The following is a 20,367-nucleotide window of genomic DNA, read 5'->3' on the forward strand; positions in this document are numbered from 1 at the left end:
CCTTACACTGGTATGCAATGTGATTTTACACAATGCATGCATAAAAATGCTTGCAAATACCTGAAAATCACATTTCTTGAAATTATAACTTACATATACCATCAATGATTTTGTTTTATAGAAAGAAATACAAAGGAAAGGTGTCAAATCTGTATATCAACCTCTGTAACTTCACCAAAGTTACAGCTATCCTTCCTGGATAAATGAGGCATTTTAGATACTTTCCATTCCTGGCTTTTATCCTCATGTAATATTTTGTAAAATTGAAGAAAATCATACAAGTCATTTCTTCTAAATTGCTGGAAGTGAAAAGTAAGCTCCTAGGGAGTACTGGTGATGGCCATGTGTCTTGCTGAAAATATGCTGAATTCAAAAGTTTTATGATGATGAACAGAAGTTAAGGTACATTAATGAACTATATTACTAAAAACTAATAATTGTTAAAAGATAAATGAATTCATGTTTAAAAGGCTTTAAAGAACACATCCTTATAGCATAGACATATAGTTGAAATCCATGCATGCTCATTAAAAATATCACTTTTACTTAGTTATCCAAATAAATACACACTTCTGACACTTTTAAATGAGGAGAGTAGCAATAACACAATAAAATATAAACACCCTTTCCAAATATGTTTTAACTACCAGTTTTTTAAATTTTTAAAATAAAATAATTATTTCTAATAGAAAGGTTTCTTAAAATATCATAAATTCATTAATTTAGAGATTATCTTATTTCAATACTAAAAAACAAAATAAATTTTTCATACTAAATTTAAGCATATATAACTTTAATACATTTATTACATAAATTATTTTGGGACAGCAGAAAATATAAGAAAGCAAAACAGAAAGACTTCTAAATAAAATTTCCTAAAACAGTTCAATGTTTAATGTATACATTTTAAAATATTTCAATTCAAAAAAAATTTTTTTAATTGTTATCACAATAGCAGACTATGACTTGGATGTTTTTATTGAAACATAAAGGAAATGTTATTAGAAATCAGAGTGTCCAAAGGTTAGGATATAACTGAAAGAATGGGTACAATCAGCCATAATTGCCATGCCATTTAAAATTTTTATACTTATATAACTCATATGAATAAAACACAGGCAATACAATGAAACCCTGGAGTCTCTCTATTGTATACCAGGCAGAATTTCTCAAGGGTTTATTACTGAATGGCGGAGAGAGAGAACCTTGGAGTTATTAAGCTCTTTCATCTACAGTGTTGTCTGGTGACCCAAATAAAAAGGTATACAGAGTCATGGTTTTCAATTTTTTTTTAATCACAAAACCTAGTAATATTTCAAAATGAAAATTATAGAAGTTTGAACAACTGCTAAAAATGCAGTGGAAATACAAGTGGCAAAAAAAATGTAGGTCAATGAAAATCCATATTGAAGGGGAACCTGTAAATATCATAGTAAAAAAAATTATGGTTGTAAGATGGTACATAGACATTTAGGAATAAATACACCATTAAAGGCAAAACTAAAAATGAAATGCTAAGGAGAGAAAAAAGTAAAATCCTCCTACAAACTTATTACATGTAAAAATGCTCAGTCTAGGGCTTCCCTGGTGGCGCAGTGGTTGAGAGTCTGCCCGCCAATGCAGGGGACAAGGGTTTGAGCCCTGGTCTGGGAGGATCCCATATGCCACGGAGCAACTGGGCCCGTGAGCCACAACTACTGAGCCTGCGCGTCTGGAGCCTGTGCTCTGCAACAAGAGAGGCTGTGATAGTGAGGCTCGCGCACCGCGATGAAGAGTGGCCCCCCGGGCTTCCCTGGTAGCACAGTGGTTGAGAGTCCGCCTGCCGATGCAGGGGACACAGGTTCGTGCCCCGGTCCGGGAAGATCCCACATGCCGCGGAGCAGCTGGGCCCGTGAGCCATGTCCGCTGAGCCTGCACATCCGGAGCCTGTTCTCTACAACGGGAGAGGCCACAACAGTGAGAGGCCCACGTACCGCAAAAAAAAAAAAAAAAAAAAAAAAAAGAGTGGCCCTCGCTTGCCACAACTAGAGAAAGCCCTCGCACAGAAACGAAGACCCAACACAGCCATAAATAAATTAATTAATTAATTTAAAAATGCTCAGTCTAATACCACTTGATATCACCTTTGAAAATTTAATGTTACCATGCAAGAATTTAACTTGCAAGAAAATATTACAAGAAACACAATTTGAAGCACAACACACACACAAAGGTAAACCAAGTATTCCTTAAACACATAATTTCATGAGCCTATTAAAAATCACATCAAAAGCATAAATAGTGTGAAGATTTTCCTAAGAATCAAAATAGAGGTATTAACTGCCTCTTTAAGGCAGACTGCCAAGAATCAGGTCCATTTAAAATGCCTATGAGGGACTTCCCTGGTGGTGCAGTGGTTAAGAATCTGCCTGCCAATGCAGGGGACAAGGGTTCGACCTCTAGTCTGGGAAGATCCCACATGCCACGGAGCAACTAAGCCTGTGTGCCACAACTACTGAGCCTGCGCTCTAGAGCCCACGAGCCACAACTACTGAAGCCCACATGCCGCAACTACTGAAGCCCATGCGCCTAGAGCCCGTGCTCTGCAACAAGAGAAGCCACCACAGTGAGAAACCCACACACCATAACAAAGAGTAGCCCCCGCTCACCACAACTAGAGAAAACCCATGCTCAGCAACAAAGACCCAACACAGCCAAAGATAAATAAAAAAATTAATTAATTTATTTAAAAAAAAATCCTTCTAGGAAGGATTACCAGAAAGCTACCTTCTACCTAGAGAAGTCAAAGAACATAGGAAAAGGAAAAAATTAGAAACAAGTGCTCAGTCTTCTAAATACAAGGGAAGGACAGAAGATATGTCCTAAAGAAGGAAGGTAAAATTTTCAGACAGCCAATATTTTACCACACTGCCTTCTAGTTCTTGCCCAGAATGAAGATCTAGAGAGGGCCCTCCCCAACTAAAGAGTCTGACTAATTCCTGGAAGATCATCTTGATATAAAATCTAGAGTCCACCAAAAATCAGTGATACATTTTAACTCTAAGCAGAAGATCTAAGACCAAAAAAAAAAAAAGGATTTCCCTGGCAGTCCAGTGGTTAAGACTTCACACTTCCACTGCAGGGGGCATGGGTTCAATCCGTGGTCTGAGAACTAAGATCCTACCTGCCACGTGGCATGGCCATAAAAGACCAAAAAACAAGGAAGATCTATCATATGGGTTCTAGACCTAGCCTAACACAAATAAGGAATATGAATATAAAATTCATTTTAATAACCCAGAGTATTTCGTGTATTTCTTCCTAAAACAAATCAGGATTGTTTTTACAAAGATAAACGTCAACTACAATGTGTATAAAAATAATGGAAAACTAAAATACAGGAAATATATTTTAATAGATTCATGTATACGTGGTATACAGGAACCATCCAAACTGTGCTCTACAATTAATAGAAAATGACTTAAAACAATTACAGGGATACGAAATAATATGAAACACAAACTGTCAATAAGAAAAAAAGTTGAGTGTTTCTAATATAGCAGTTCGATATATATTTTTAAAGAATCACATCTCTTGTTCAAATCTTTACCTAGAAAAAATACATGCTGTCTCTGAGAAAAGGAGAAATTTTAAATCCACTGAACATGACATAATGATTATGATGCTGCAGAGATGTGTGAAGTGAAATGTTTAACACAGATTTATAAAGAGCACATTTATACATACTTTGCAACCACAGTAAAAATCTATTGTCCTATATTTCTGAAGTCTGCCCATTACATTTGAAAGCAAGTAATATTTACCACTGGGCATCTGTCCAATTGCTTTAGGACAAAAATGCAGAAATAGGATTCTACAGAATTCAATACACTTTTAAACACTAAGGCAATTCCTCCCCATGAAATGAAAATGTATTCTAGAGCCAGAAATTCAGCATTGTCCACATTTTAAACCTAATCACATAAATGAAACTCCAACACTAAGTCAAAAGCAACGTTAACATTGTCAAAAGCCTACATGGCATGATTTTTTTACCCCACTTCTTTAGCGGTTATCTTTGAAGAATCACCATGAAGTTTTCATTTTTAGAAACATCTGCTTGATATACATTTCTCTATGCAATTTTGCAGTAATACAAAGAATACATGCACAAAATACTGAATTCTTGAGGTTAGACATAATGTTTTTGAAAAAAGAAAATTAATTTAGACTATAGGAAAAGATTTAGGAGGAAAGGGAAAGAAAAATAAATTTAAAAAAACAGAAATTCCTACCAATTTTTATTTAGAAAATGTAAAAATTCTAGGGAGTACTGATTAATGAAAGCAATTCATTGTTCTATTTCCTGTACCAAACTCATGCTCATAGATTGATAATGATGAAGCAGATAGGATATGCTTTTGATATGATAAAGCAATAACACATTTGGACCACGTGTTTTAATGACTAATCATTTTTTCTCTTTGCATCCTCTGCAGATATTTAGCTGTTGGAGACGAAAGAGACCACAATCTGGTTTTCAGGTGTTAAGTTCGTTCAGGTGAAAGAGAACACAGGTGCCAAGACCCTGCAGTTTCCCCAAGATGACTTGGTGCTCAGCACAAGAGTCTGGGTTTCTTCAGAGCCTCCAACCCACCACCACTGTCACCACCCAGACTCCCATAGGATGCGTGTAATGACGCTAGCTCCTTTACGGTTAAAATGCCCTTCAAGTGATCCTGGACATCCAAATACTTTTGTATTCTTAAAAAAAAAAAAAAAATCCCATCATATTGCTGAAAATCACATACCTAGTCCAGCTCTGTGTTCTCCCTTAAATCTAATCCCTTCTGGTCCCTGAACTTATTTATACCCACCCCCATGCCACTAACACTTTTATTCTCTTCTACATTGCCTTCTTCTCTATATTTCTTCAACAAAACAAAGCAAGTCCAAAATACTCTACGCTTTAATCTGGTTTCTCCAATTTTTCTCCTTTCCTTGCTCACAGAGCCAACAAACAGAATATCCCCTAAGGCAGTGCTTTCTCACCCCTAATGCAGTGAAGGACAGGGTTTTGTTTTGTTTTGTTTTAATAATTTTTTTTTTAGTTTTCTTTTATCTGAAAATATCTTTATTTCACTTTCATTCTTGACAAATGTTTTCAGTAGTATAGAATTCTGGGTTGGCTTTATTCTGCTTTGAGCACTTTTTTTTTTTTTTTTGTGGCTGCGCTGGGTCTTTGTTGCTGCACACGGGCTTTCTCTAGTTGCAGTGAGCGGGGACTACTCTGTTGCAGTGCGCGTCATTGCGGTGGCTTCTCTTGTTGCGGAGCACGGGCTCTAGGCACATGGGCTTCTGTAGTTGTAGCAGGTGAGCTCAGTAGTTGCAGTGTACGGGCTCTAGAGCGCATGGGCTTAGCTGCCCCGCAGCATGTGGATCTTCCCAGACCAGGGTTAGAACCTGTGTCCCCTGCATTGGCAGGTGGATTCTTAACCACTGGACCACCAGGGAAGTCCCAGACAAGGGGTTTTTGTCTGTTTTTTTTGTTTTGTTTTGTTTTGTTTTCCTTGATCTATCATAAACTGACATTTTTGTAAAACACAATAAAACAAATGACTAGATAAGTTAAATGGCAAAAAGAACACACATACAAAATGTAAGCCCATAGATATCACTTTTGGATATCACAGCAAAATGAAATCGTTATAAAAGTCTCTAGAAAAGATTCTTTCAATTTTCAAACTTATCTTGTCACAAACCAAAAGCAAACACTTTGTGTGCAGACGTCAGCTTGAGGACCATACTCTGAGGAGCACTGCCCCCAAGGCTTCTACAGTCCTGTCTTTTGTTATCCTTAGTTATTTGCTTTCCATGCCAGGTTTTCCTTTAAAATTCCTCTGCAGTTACTACTGTTCCCTCTAGCCCATTTGGGAATCTAATCTCACTTGTTGCCCATGTTAGTACGAGACACGCTGGTTACTTTCTTCTGATAACTAATGAAAACACATTCTTATTTTGGTCTCTTCCCACCTCTCTGGCAGAGCCTTCTTTCCCCTTTGCCTTTTGCCTGTCCCAGCACCTTACCCTGGTGTCCCACATAGCTCCATCCTTGACAACTTGCTTTTCTCCCTCTATCCACTAAGATCTTAATTTTAGATCTTTAATTTTCCTGATTTCAATGATTATCTCTAAAAATCCAATTTCCACCCCTAGCTTAAGATAGAGTCAGATTCTCTCACCAAATTTCATCCTCTCACATAGACACTGTTACTCAAATTCATTATCCTTCCAACTCAAATCTTGAACTATTTACCCGACGTTCCTGCATTGTCGGGTTCTGCAGTAGATGTAAGTTCAAGCAAAACAAGTTTCTTCTCACAAGGTGCCCTATAGCATAAGCTCTGGATTCAGACAACACTAGGTTTAAGCCCCACCATGAATAACTATGTGCTGGGTAATCCCTCTAACATTCAGTTTCCTTGTGTGAAAAACTGGTGTATATCGTCACACCCACTTCATAGCCCTGTTAAAATTAAGTGAAATGATGGATATAAAATGTCTGGCATGCAGAAAACACTCAATAAGTGTTATTGTTGTTGTCATTATTATTGAGATTAACTTCTCTTCCAGTGACTTTTTACTGTATTATACTACAAATAAGTTTTCGAGAGTTGATCATCTGTCTTTAGATTGACTTATAGCAATTTGTTAGTCACTTTTACTCACTATTGCTATGACAACATGAGATTCTAAACCGTTAATAAAAGGAAAGAGTATTGGGAAATGGCTCAGATATTTGCATTAAGTTAAATAAACTTGCAACTTGGGAGTACAGTAAGGTAAAAGGTGATGCACACTAAAATGCATTCAGTTTCCAGCACAGCCACTAACTAGCTATATGATTCTGTCCAGTCACTTAATCTCTCTGTCTCAGTTTTCTCATCCATAAAGTCGAAGTCCAAATGCATGATTTATATCCTTTTCATTTCTTAACTCTTTTAGGTACAATTATTTTTTAATTTTAAACACAAATTATAGTGAAACAGACTATAAATACCAGTTTTATCTCAAACAGACTTATTCAAAGACAAAAACACTGCTATAATGGTTTAAACAAAAAGTAGCCTATAAATGTAAACCCTATAAATGATGTAAAATATTAAGATTCGAGGAAATTACTGTTTTTTTATGGGAAAAGAGGACATTGTAGAACTTTTTTCTGGTTTGGCACTTTGTTCATAAAATATACAAACATATAAAATCCAGGCTAAAATATTCACTGATCAGAAACTGCTATTTTCTTTTGAACAGAGAGCCAATATTTCACCATTTAACATCAACAGCTACCACTGAGCACATAAACACTATGTGCCCAGAACTATGCTAAGCACTTTACATTTATCCACTTAATCCTCACACAGAAACCTATGAAGGAAGTAGTATTTCCCTTCATTTAACAGATGAGAAAGCTGAGCATCCTAGGTTTGACCAATTTCATTAAAACCACACTAGTGGGGAGTGGCAAGCTAGAACACAATACCAATCTGCGAGGCTCCTAAATCTGGTTAAACAGTTCACTATACAGCCCTCTCCCAAATAAGCTCCATGTACATTAACAAACCCAGCTGTACAAAATAATGAAAGAATTTTTAAAACGGGAAACTTTAAAAAACTAGACAAAAAATGACATCCATGGAAAAGAGAATGAATGTGCTCAACAAAAAAAGGAACCCACCTTCATGACCTATGACAGATCTGGAAGCAGTCTGAAAGCCAACAACTCCTGCCACATTGTCATTGGCCAAAATGTTCACTCTGACGGTGTCGGAACTGGGCAAAATTCTACTTCCACCTTCGGTGTACACCAAGCTAACTATGATGCTTTCATCATCCTCTGGCTCAGAATCATCCAAAATGGTTAAAATGGCTATCTTTTTGGTTTCACCTATAAAGAATTAATGGAATAAAACCTAAGTAAGAAAATCATCAATAGAGAATTCACAAAGGTCCAAGATAACTTCTTTCAAAGACAAAAGTTAAGTAAAAATACATGAGTGAATTATAACAGTTCAATACCATGAGTAATATGAGTGCCGCTATAAGCAAATGTTGTATGTAAGCCTGTATACCCTTTCACCTATAAAAGACTGTAAAAATTTCATTAATATGGGCAGATTGTGGAAAAGGACATTTTGAATTATGGAAGTTAAAGGGTAGAATTATTTCAAGGAATCATGGTTTTACTTCCTGATCTTTAGCCTAGAACCATGACCTAGCTAGGGGAAGAGGTTCTGAAGCATCTACTGTTTAGAAACAGATCCCTCTAGAAAGTGGGGTCTCATTCTCATTTTGGCATTACCGTGAATGATTTTCATGTAATCAAGCCAAAACTTCTCTGAAAGACCAGGAACCCTTAGGGAATAGTGGTCAAAATGGGAAACAGAAAAGGATGGTAAATTCTGGGCAAGAGAACCCACATAAATGGGATAAGTCTTCGGGGAGCCAGATGAGATGACAACATCAAATACTAGTCTCCAGGATTTGGGCAATAAGGGAAGGAGACAGAAAAGGAATTCAAAGGGACACATAACAGCAACAAGGGCCAAGCAATCTACTTTGCAATTTGGTCTAGGACCCCACTAGTAGATAGGGCATCACTGAAAACCCCCAAACCCAACACTGCTTCTGCTGTTCACTTACAGTGTTCCCCATCTAATTCTTTGCCACTTTCTGGAAAGAGGTTGAAAGGGTGAGAAAAGGCAGGAGAAAGGAGAAAGTGGATGTGAATGCATGTTCTCTCTCACACACGACCCTGGTATATTTTATCAATTCAGTGTCAAGGTTGCCTCAAGAGAGTATATATTATCTGAGAATCTAGGTTAACTATAAAATATAGTCCATTTTGTGTGATTCTAAAGTTACAATTCAAGGTAATACTAATTTGTATAATGCCACTACTTTAATATGATAGCTTCTTTATTGTTACCAAAGCCATTAAAAAAATCTAACTTTAAAATTTTCATCTCCATTCCCTCCTCAAATTTCATTATTTCCTTTGAAATAGGGAGAAATGTTACCAGTTACTAACCTGTGCACACACACAAACCCATGCATCAAGCATATCATTATTCCATTGTTCCCAAAACCATTTACTAGGAAACAATCATTTTTGAGAAGTTTTATACTATTTTAAAAATTTACTCTAAAATATAATGCTTATTAGATGTTTCAAAAAGTATATAATCTATATGTATCATGACCCCGGACTACTGTTTCCAAAAAAGTATATGCATTAAAATTAAATGATAAAAGATGCAATGAATTGCTCTAAGATATGGAATTGTGAATAACATTTACTTCCTTTATTTTGTTGTATAACCTGAAGTTTTCATGAATAAATATTACTTTTCAATCAGAAAAACACTATGTTAAAAAACTATATGGAATTTATAATTGGCTAAATCAGGATTCAAATAATGATCTCAGTAAAGATATCGTTTTTCTACCCAAAGAAAACTATTTTAAATATATGAACTTTTGAAATTTTCAAATATAAATGATTCAACCAACCCTGGAAAAGAATCAGTGAATCTGACCCTAATTCTAATTATTGTCCAAGTTCTCTGTAATTTCATTGTTCATGAAAATTTAAAATAGTGGTCCCATCCAAGTCTAAGAACAGTATTATAAGTTGATCTACCACTAGTCTTAATTTAATATGAATCAACTCACCAAAGTTTATGCTATTTATACTTACAAATTATTTTCTTTGGAGGTTTATCCTGATTTGTCTAGTGCACATGAAAAAGCTTCCCAGTTAGTACCCATTTTCCTAGCTACCAATACTTCTTACCCACGCTTGGTTGTAGCTACATGGCTAATTCTTGTAAATTCCCTTACAAAATTAAAAGTTGCTTTAGAGCTGCCTCTACACTTCCTGAAAGGTTCTGCTACCACACATAAAAGGGATACAATTCTCACATTCCCTGAAAATCTTTTCAATAAACTAAAAAGATACACATGTAGGGCCCTATGTCATGGGCCTACATATGTCATGTCAACCATTAACAAGCCAACTACTATTATTTCAAAACCATCATTCACTTTTACATATTAGCAAGAATGTATACAGTAAAAATTCATATGAACCTTGTCATAAAAACTGACTATAACGACTTTACCAGGGGGAACTGAAGTCCATTTAGAACCATAACTCACCTTCAGCAAAAGTCAGAATGTCTCCAGCACCTATAAAATCTAAACCTTCAGTAGCTGTTCCACCAACAACACGCCATTGGACTGTCACCTGACCTAAGCTGCCCCCTGTCCTGTGGATCATCATCTCCACTGTGGTTTGGGGCCGCTCCTGAACTTCAACATATAAGCCATCTTCTGAGGTATTGGGACTAATACCGTAGATCACAAACACTCCAAAGGCATCACCATTTAATGCTATGACAACTGTAGAAGTATTTGGCTGTCCTATGGTTGGTTGGTTTTTAAAACTGGCTGTGATGTTCATAAGATGAACTTCAAGGAGAGAAATTAGGAAACTCTCATCCATCTCTGGGAGATCATCGGGAAGAATAGAAACTGTGAGATTTGCAAATTCATCACCTTCCAGCATTATGGCCCATTGCCTTGTCACAGGCTCGTAGTCACTACCAGCCACAGCCTGACCGCTAAAAAGAGACGCTACCCTGGTCATGTTTTTCTTGTAGGTCCAGAAGTCTGAGTTGTTAACGGTTGGGCTGATCCACGATGTCATCCAAAAACATTGGGGGCCTTCAGAAGCACCGAGAAAGGAAAACGCTGAGCACGCGTGTTCTTTGAGGCACAAAGTGGCACAGGTATACTGGGGTTCCCCCATTGCAGAGACATTCACCCAAGTTCTCCAAAGTGGGTCAGGCACCCCTTGAATTGGCGATTCATAGTAGGACAGTAAGTCTTGACTCTCCTCAGCTGCAAGAGCCACTACATCAATATCGGAAGTACTGTAGAACAACAACAGCCGACCAAAGTGCCCTCCGCTAAAATGTGGAGTGACAGTTAAAAGACAGGTTAAGCACTCAAAGCAATCTGTGGATTACATAATAGAGAAGAGAATGCTGATTGTGATTTTCATTTTTTTTTTAAGTGGATAAAGTACTAGCGCAAACACAACCATGTTTCTTAATAACAGTTGTCTTTCGCATTGTGTTTTCTCATGTAAGGAAATCTGGCTCATTTTCAATCAAATGCTACTTATTTTTAACCAAGCTATGAAAATATCTTGTACGATATGCAAATCATATCCATTTCAGAATTTTCAAAGACTTAGAAAATGAATCTTCATTACTAGCTTTCACTGAAACAAAGTAACAATGATACCAACATGAGTACATTTTAAGGAAATGTAACTACTTGCCACAATGTCGCAAGCAAGACCAGCTATTTTCTATTTCTGAAGGAGCTCATTGAACTGGATGCGGTCTCACAAGAGAAATCCAGACAAAACAGAACCTGAAAGTCAACCACTTCATATGGCATCTGAATGTTCTTTAATTTAGAAGCCAGTTGTATTCAAGTTCTAATTCAAACACAACACCAATTAAAGCAATAAGTGTCTGGGGCTACAAAGCCCAATGCTGTATAATCCATCTCACTAATAAAAGGTATGATAGCTACAATGAGCTCTTTATATTAATAGGCATAATTCAATTAACAAATTATAACAACCTATAAAGTAATTTACATTCTATAAAAACTACCAAACTTTATTTGACTGTGTAAGAGATCCTTTCCCACCACCCCACAAGTTCCATCACTGCCCCCCCCCTCCACCCACCGGATACAAGCAGCCACATCTCATATACCTTCTCCTGACAGTTATGTTAGCACAGGAACTTCTCTCCAGAGGCTCTTGAACACGATAAACCGACTGAACAAAGGCTACTGTACCATAAGGATTATCATTGGCAGGAATAATAATATTTGCCACTCGATCTAACCCAAGAGTACCACCACCAGAGGCATCAGTTAGTTGCACTTGGATAACCTAAAAATACAGTGAAAACTTCCTTAACAGAATCCGCTTCTGAAATTAGAATAAAAATGATGCAGGAAAAAAAATCAAAACTATCCATACAAGTACAAGAACAAAATGGAGTAAAATATAAATGGACTCAAAGAAACTCCTCCGTTACATTTACAATCCCAACACGTAACAGAACAATCCATCACCAACTTTTAACAATAGAGCATGATGGCACAGAAGAAATACAGGCTGTTTAAGTTCCTTAATATTCTGTTATACAATCTTGTGAATCAATTTTAAGATGCCTGTTTATGTTTACCACTTAAATAATATACTTTTAATCCCTATATCTTTTTTTACTTAGGGAGGATACTGCATATGTGTTTTATGAATAGTTCATTTATTATGCTTTATTTTCCACATTCTCATAAATGAAAATTCTCTGATAAAACGTAAAACTAAAAACATATCATAAATTTAGAGAAATTTATGATAGGTTTTTAGGTTTTCATACCTAAATTCAGAGAAAAGGAAAGAGAAATGTTGTATATGTATTAACTAATATCTAATATTTAAGAAGTGTTTAATGACACAATTAGTACCCAAAAATAAATTTTATGGATTTCCCTTCTACAAAAATTTGACACTATTAAAGAATAAATGCTATTAAATGTAATTTTATGAGCTCCAGCTTTTAAAACTTGAATTTAATAAAATAAAATTATCTTCAGCCAATATATGTTAGTGATGAATCAATTTCCCCACTGAGACTCTATCTTTATTTGCCACCTTGCTTCTTCATGATGAAAAATAAACATCAGGCAGATAAATCTAGCATGGTATTTGTCACATAGTAAATCCTAAAGAATAAACGAATGAGTGGAAAATCAAAATCTAAACTTAATTAAGAATGACTGGCTCACACTCAAGTCAAAAGGAAGTCTGAATACAAACAAATTAAGAGTTTATATGAAACAATACAGCAAAACTTATGACAGACTATACATGTTTAATCATTTAACCAAAACGTAGAAAAATATTACATAACTGTACCAAAAAAATCTTATACTAGTAAATTCTAGAACATTCTTGTTTTTTGTTATCTCTAAGGATCACTTTCACACTACCATATTTTGAACATTCTTGCAGAAATAATTTATCAGACACCTCTATAAATGTCACAGTAACAGCCATCTGTTCTAGTCACTATAAGACAAGATATGTTTTACAGTGTCATTCTAGAGTAGCCATTCCTCTCACCTCTTCAATCTCCGGAACGTCGTCAGCCAGGACCTCTAACAACAAGGTTTGAATGGTTTCCCCAGGGGCAAAGGTCACATTACCTGAGACAACTCGCAGGTCGCCAGTAGCAAGCTGTCCATTAATGGTGGCAACCCACTGAACAGTAACATTGCCGAGTGTCCCAGAATTTCGAATTATTGGCAGGTTTACCTTCACTGAGTTAAACTCAGGTTCCTCTACAATAAGTTTAGTAATCTGAAAACCTAAAGGGCAAAGGAGAGATAATTTCAAATACAAAGTGAAACTAAGTCAATGTAGAGCAAACCAATTGCCATCCTACAGTTGATTCTTTTTTTCCCCTAAGCAATCTAAGAAGCTAAACCCTATAACATGAGAGAAACATGCTGTGATACAAATTGGTCAGGCCTGCCAAATTTTCCAAATTATTTTCATTATGATAGAAGCAGAAAGCATAAACTCAGATGTCCACAGAGGTCAGGAATATACCAGTCATAAGTGAAGTAGGTCTAGTGAGTTCGGGGGCTAACTGCATGGGACAAGCCTGGCAGTTGCGATTTTTCTCCTAAGACTGATGCTATGAAGGAAAGGGGCTTGATGTCACCATATTTTTCTACTATAAAGATAGGCCAGAAATTCAGATTTTTGTACAAATTTCTGTGAATTAAATTAGTTTTTTAAAGAATTGTCTAAACTTCACAAAACACATCTAGGAACCAGATCTGACCTAAAAGCCTTAAAGTGTATGATTTCCAGATTTATTCTGAGAGGTTGATTTCTAACCACTGCTAGGTTTACTAACCACTGCTAGTGAGCACACATAGGTGTCCTATATATCAGTCATAGCAGGTTAAAAGGAAACAAGATCAAATCAATTCTGAGTCTCTAAAAATAAAGGAAGGTATGAATCTATACAGACAAGTAAAAGAGAGACACAAACTAGTCTCATTACCAAATAATCCATAGGGGTCATCAGAGGCCTCAATAATAATGATCGCCTCTGTTAATGCCCCTAGTTTGGCTCCTCCTGTTGTTTCATTCAGCAGTTGCACAAGAAAAGATTCTTCCAGCTCAGGGTAGATGTCATTAATGATATATATTGGCACGGCTTTACTTGTTTCCCCTTCTAGCAAGACCACATCCGATGAAGCTATACTATAATCTTCACCTATGAAGACAAAAAAGAAAAATGCTAAGACTTATTCCAGTATATGATAATAAACATCCCATACTCTAGGGAAATACTATGACATATCACATTCCATGGACATACTTTGAAAGACTTTTTCGAGGATAGTGACTACATTTATTCTAAACAAGATTTACCTCTCTTGCAAGAAAAAAATGGGTTTGATACAACAAAATAATGAAAAAGACATCTGGGTTGTTCAAGTTCATTTCTTCATTTTTAGAACAATGTATACATAATGTGTTCTATTTGCCATATACACATATAGATGATACAGATATAGACAGAGGCATATAGATATGGATATGGATATGCACATGAACATAGAGAATCATTCATTACCACAAGATGGCCCCTTATCTACAACAGTAAAAAAAAAATGTGTATCATACCTTAAAACAAAGAACAAAACTAGAATTCTGATCTCACTGGGGAGATAAATTACAATGCTGCACAGAGACGGGCATGTCAGCGTCATCAATCTTATGGTTGGAAACTATGAAATTTTCTACAAAGTCGGATTAAAAGCTGCTACTGCATACCACTCAGGGTGGCTTTGTCTCTGGTCAAAAAGTGAATGAGGAAAAGAGAGAGGCTTCCTATGGAATTTGGGTGCTAATTTTCTAGAACAGTGATCAACCCTCATCATCTGTCAATGTGTAAAGCCCCCTACAGATAGGCACTCCTCTGAGCTACCCCTCCTCACCCCACCCCTTACACACATGTCATTTAAGGACTAGGTGAGCCTGGTTCATTGTCTTTTCAAGCAAGTATCACATCCAGATGATTTATTTCAAAAAATCAATCATGTTATCCCATCCATTCACACTCATGTCCTTTGAGTGCACACTAGAAAGGTTCTGACTGAATAGCTCTTAGGCAAATCTCTCTCTAGATGCTATAACTGCACTATCAAAGAAGGCTGTCTCCTAATATTTGCATTTGACAATGAAATCCTTTTGCTTATACATAAAATAGTTAATGCTAATCATTGACTCTACCATGTTCTTCATAAATAAATAAACAAGCAAGATAAATGAGTTGAGAGACAAGACTGTTGCCAAGCACTGCAATCATATGGCTGCACATTTTATCCTGTATTCTTCAGTATTATTTACACATGAATCCCTTCCAAAAACCTTAAAAGTACACACAGAGAAAGCCTAACAACCCTTTCCTTGGTTTACTTTTCATTGGTTTGTGCATATTTGGGTCATCAAAGCTTTTAAATTCATATACAATTTGCCAACAGTTTTCACAAATTCTACAAAATCAATGTGATAAATATATAATAAAAACTCTAGGTCTGTGACTTAAAAACATTCAAGGGTATTATTGCTTTCTAGTTGATTTTTTAAACTACATCTTTAAGGGGCTTTGTTAATCAAGGATACAATTTCCCTCTAAAACACTTCACTGCTCCTTAGATGTCTTTTCTCACCGGCTATTGCAGTTATTGGCACAGCTTTAAACTTCACAGAAACATCTGCAAATGCTCCTCCTGTTCTAGTCACATTGATAATAGGTCCAACATGATCTTCTGCAACTCGAACGATTGGTGCTGAGAGCTGAAGAATTCCAAACGCATCATCATTGGCAATGATAATTAGATGAGCAATAGTTTCTACCTTAGGCCCAAGGCGTGGAGAGTTTGGAACTGAAAGACAGAAGAAAAGCTAATATATCAAAATTCTAAGAACTGGCCAAAAGTCATCAAGAAGCCTCAGCCAATATATAGAATGGATAAACAACAAGGTCTTACTGTATAACACAGGGAACTGTATTCAATATCCTGTGATAAACCATAATGGAAAAGAAGATGAAAAAGAATGTATATATATGTATAACTGAGTCACTTTGCTGTACAATTAACACAATATTGTAAATCACCTATACTTCAATAAAAAATTTAAAAAAAAAAAGCCTCGGCAAGATCCATCAGCCAAATGGGAGAATCATTTTGTGTTTTCTACCATTTTTAGCAAAAACATATTTATCGTTTACTATGTACCAGCACTAATCTAGATGTTGGGGATACAAAAATAAACTAAACGGAAAGTCCCTACTCTCCTATAACTTCTAGGGAGATTTTTATTATAGCAAAGGAATAGTTACCCTACAAGAATTATTTTAATAACTATTGGAAACTTGTAAAAAAGGCAAAAAAAAAATGATTAGAGTATATTTAATCATCACTTTGCAAAATATAACAGAAAATGATGAAACCTACAGAATTATGCTCTTTTAATTAGTTACCAGTATGCCATAAATTTTTTTAAAGGCACTACAGTTACAAAATTGAGTAGGTAAGTAATCTAGTTACTTGCCCTCAAAGAGGAGCTGAAAATCATCACACTCTAATTCAATTACTGCCTCTCTCCCTGCTTCACTGTCCTTCCTCACAAACCTGTTCCCCCGGCCCCATCTCAGTTAATAGTCATGCATCTACCTCATCCAGAAAGCGGAGTCATGCTATCCCAATGCTGCTATAACAGAGTGTGCTCACTTAGGCTTTTAAGGCTATACTTTAAGACTATGCTTTTAAGCCTACTTTTAAGACTCTCTTCTTACTTGCCACTGATTTTAGAGAGAGCAAAACTTATTTTGAAGGCATGTAGGACCCTCCACAAACTCCCTTACTTTCTAGATTCAATTCCAACTAGCACCCTTGTCAAAACAAGTAATGACACAATTTAATTTCAATGATACAGGCCCAGACTGCACTAAATTATATAGTTTAAAACACAAAACTATAAATCAATATAACAATTAAGTTTAACTACATTGGAAAAAAATGGCAGTAACACAGAGTTGTAGAAGCAGCTGACATTTTCTGAGTATGCCCTATTCAAAAGGCATTGTTCTAAGCACTTTTCTTGCATCTAGGAATTTAATTCCCATACCATCTTTATGTGGTGGGTAACACTATCCACATTTTACAGATGAGGAATCAAGGGCACAAAGATGTTGAGGAAGTAAGCTAAGGCATTAGACTAGTACCTGCTGGACACAATTAAGAGGCATCATGTAAGGGTTTGTCTAATCTCTTGCTCCCTATATGCAATTCCTCATCAAACTGTCAATTATCCACGACTGTTCATCCTGCCCTGCACCTGTTCATCACCAGTCTTCTCACACGGCTGTCCTGAAGGTTGATGGTTACACTCAGAGCAGAGTAGAGAGACCCTATCAGGTCCTACACTGATTTTGCTATTAAAATTGAGACAATATCACATAGATTTGCCCTTGTTCTTTTTTTTCATTTTTAATGACATTTACTGTTTTCTTTCTAATGCACTTAATTGTCCTTTAATTATTTCACATCGTAGCTTATGCCTATTCTGAATCACCCCAAGTACGCTGCATGGTTCCAGGAACATATCAAGCATAAATACATGTTGACTGTTTCTCCCATTCCACAGCACATTAATATTTTGCACATACCACTTTATTAATAATAATCGTTCACATTTATTGAATGCTTACCACATGCCAGAAACTGTATTCATTTTCACATATATTATGACATTTAAGTCCTATAATAATTCTGTATTATAGATTAGGAAACTGGAGCTTTAAAAGTTTATGGGCGGGCTTCCCTGGTGGCGCAGTGGTTGAGAGTCTGCCTGCCGATGCAGGGGACACGGGTTCGTGCCCCGGTCTGGGAAGATCCCACATGCTGCGGAGCAGCTGGGCCCATGACCCATGGCCAGTGAGCCTGCGCGTCTGGAGCCTGTGCTCCGCAACAGGAGAGGCCACAACAGTGAGAGGCCCACATACCGCAAAAAAAAAAAAAAAAAAAAAGTTTATGGCAACAATTTATTACTATACACTTGAACCTAAGTTATCTGCACCAGCAACCATCGCTCCTAGTCACTGCTATACGTGATCCTCCCTCCCGGTTTTATTTCCAGCTCACTCAATAAAACTGCGAGTTCCTTGAAAACAGGGATGTATTTTATAATTTTTACTTAATAAGACTAAGTATTGGGTTTTATTTCAATGTATTTGCTATTATAACTGATGCTAAATCTTGCTAAGAAAAAAAGAGACGGGTTATTGTGTGAGAATTTTAACCTTGACTGTAACCTGAAAATTTAATGCTAGCAGTTGTCCTAGAAAGTAAATTTCCTTCTATAACCCTGGACTATGATTACACTGTGGGCAAGAATGGTGCTCACTATACAGTTTATCAGTAAGGTGAAGAAATTTACTTGTAAGAAACCTTAATCTATATGGCAGAACATAGTCAACATGCAGATCTTAAATTTTACTCTTTGGACTATTTAATTCCAATTTCCTTAAGAAGGTTTTATTATATTGTTAGATACATAATATTTATTTACTATGTTATATATATTTACCAATATTATCCTAAAACTGATATTAAATTAATATCACCATTCTTCCTTTCCTTGTTGTCTTGTTCCAGGAAATCTAGATTCTTCTCTTTATTTAAAACCCCCTTTCTAAAGTTATACATCTTCGCAGAGAGATGTGACTAATGAACAAACTATAGTATAATAACTACCTTTAGCTCCCCAAGCTCAGGCCCTGCTCTCAACTAGTAGCCCCCCTCTCTCTACAAAGCTACTGAGCCACAACCCCAGGGGTAGAGGCTGCTATGTTCCAACAGAAGCCGCTGCACCAGATCCTCTGCCCAACACGGGTCACTCTGCATTCCTCATTCTTATCCCCAACCACTGCCTTCTTCTTAGCTTTCACGGTGACCCACAAAATTTCCAGGATTTCTTACTACTACATAGCCCTGTCCCCCCACTTCCCTCATGCAGTTGCCAGATCCTCACTCAGGCTCCTCACTAATACAAAGAGACTGTTGATTAAGGAATCTTCCAGAGTGGATCAAGGCCAAAGAGACTCAGGATCTTGCTACCAGGACTGTCCTTGGAACCCCCACATTGATTCCAGAATGTTCTGGAAGCTACAATATCAAGTACAATAGTACTAGAGATCAGTTACACTGGATTACACAGACACTTCTAAAAATTTAGTCTGGGAATATAACAGGCTTTTAAAACATGATTTCATGTTTTCAAGTATCCCACTTCCATTTGCCTTATCGATAAACTTTTGTAAGAAGATGCTTTCAAAGTTAGAACTTATTATTTTTATAGAATTTTCTACTATACCAAATTCTTAATTTATTGTTTCAGGATTCTTACCTCTAATAGTAATAACAACACACTAATGGTTACTTACTTGGGCGATTCTGTACTTTCTCTATTAAAGTAGAGTTGAGCAGTTCAATAAACAAAGACTCCGACCTTTCTGGTTCATCATCATCCAAAATTGAAATAGTTATTGTTGCCTCACTCTGATTGGCTCTGAAAAGAGCGAATCCAGAAGCTGGAATATAGTCTTTTCCTTGAGTTGCTCTGGCTAAATTAGGTGGAAAATAAGGCAGTTTTTCCATATCATCCAGTGTTGCGTATGTGACTTTGACTCTTCCCAGGAGGCCTTTTAACCTTATTATTGACAAAGTGATGTTCTGGGTAGCTTCCTCCACTTCAATAGGTCTATTTTTCTCAGAAAAGATGAAGACCCCATAAGGATCATCACTAGCCAAAACTATTAATGTGGCATTAGTATGAACTCCCAAAGAGCCACTGGAGACACTGAGGATAGACACGGAGAATGCCTTATCCAATTCTGGATCTTCATCAGGCAATATTTCCACTGTGATGTTGGCGCTCTTCTGTCCAATCTCAAATGTGACGTTGCCAGAGGTGAAGGCCAGATCGCCATCAGGATCAGAGTCTATGCTCCAAAGCAAAGTCACTCGAGACAGAGTCCCATGACTTCTCATAATCTTTAAAATATTTAATATTAAAATGTATTAAAAGAGGAATTAAAACCATTGACTTAGAGGTCTGTAAATACAGAATGATAACGGGATATT

The 20,367-nt window shown here is 36.5% G+C and overlaps 1 protein-coding gene across 1 annotated transcript in view; it reads right to left on the reverse strand.

Annotated features, from left to right (window-relative positions):
* ADGRV1 (adhesion G protein-coupled receptor V1) overlaps window positions 1–20,367 on the reverse strand; it is a gene marked incomplete at its 5' end in the record, with an annotated part of 528,497 nt that overhangs the window by 427,336 nt on the left and 80,794 nt on the right. Inside the window, 7 exons of the mRNA XM_082623775.1 lie at window positions 7,718–7,927; window positions 10,201–11,012; window positions 11,838–12,019; window positions 13,259–13,503; window positions 14,211–14,426; window positions 15,889–16,104; window positions 19,668–20,277. Of these exons, the coding sequence (XP_082479901.1) occupies window positions 7,718–7,927; window positions 10,201–11,012; window positions 11,838–12,019; window positions 13,259–13,503; window positions 14,211–14,426; window positions 15,889–16,104; window positions 19,668–20,277 (2,491 nt within the window). The remainder of the gene's footprint in view (window positions 1–7,717; window positions 7,928–10,200; window positions 11,013–11,837; window positions 12,020–13,258; window positions 13,504–14,210; window positions 14,427–15,888; window positions 16,105–19,667; window positions 20,278–20,367) is intronic.

Source organism: Mesoplodon mirus, assembly GCF_964341445.2.
Source record: "Mesoplodon mirus genome assembly, chromosome: 5".
Classification (NCBI taxonomy): domain Eukaryota; kingdom Metazoa; phylum Chordata; class Mammalia; order Artiodactyla; family Ziphiidae; genus Mesoplodon; species Mesoplodon mirus.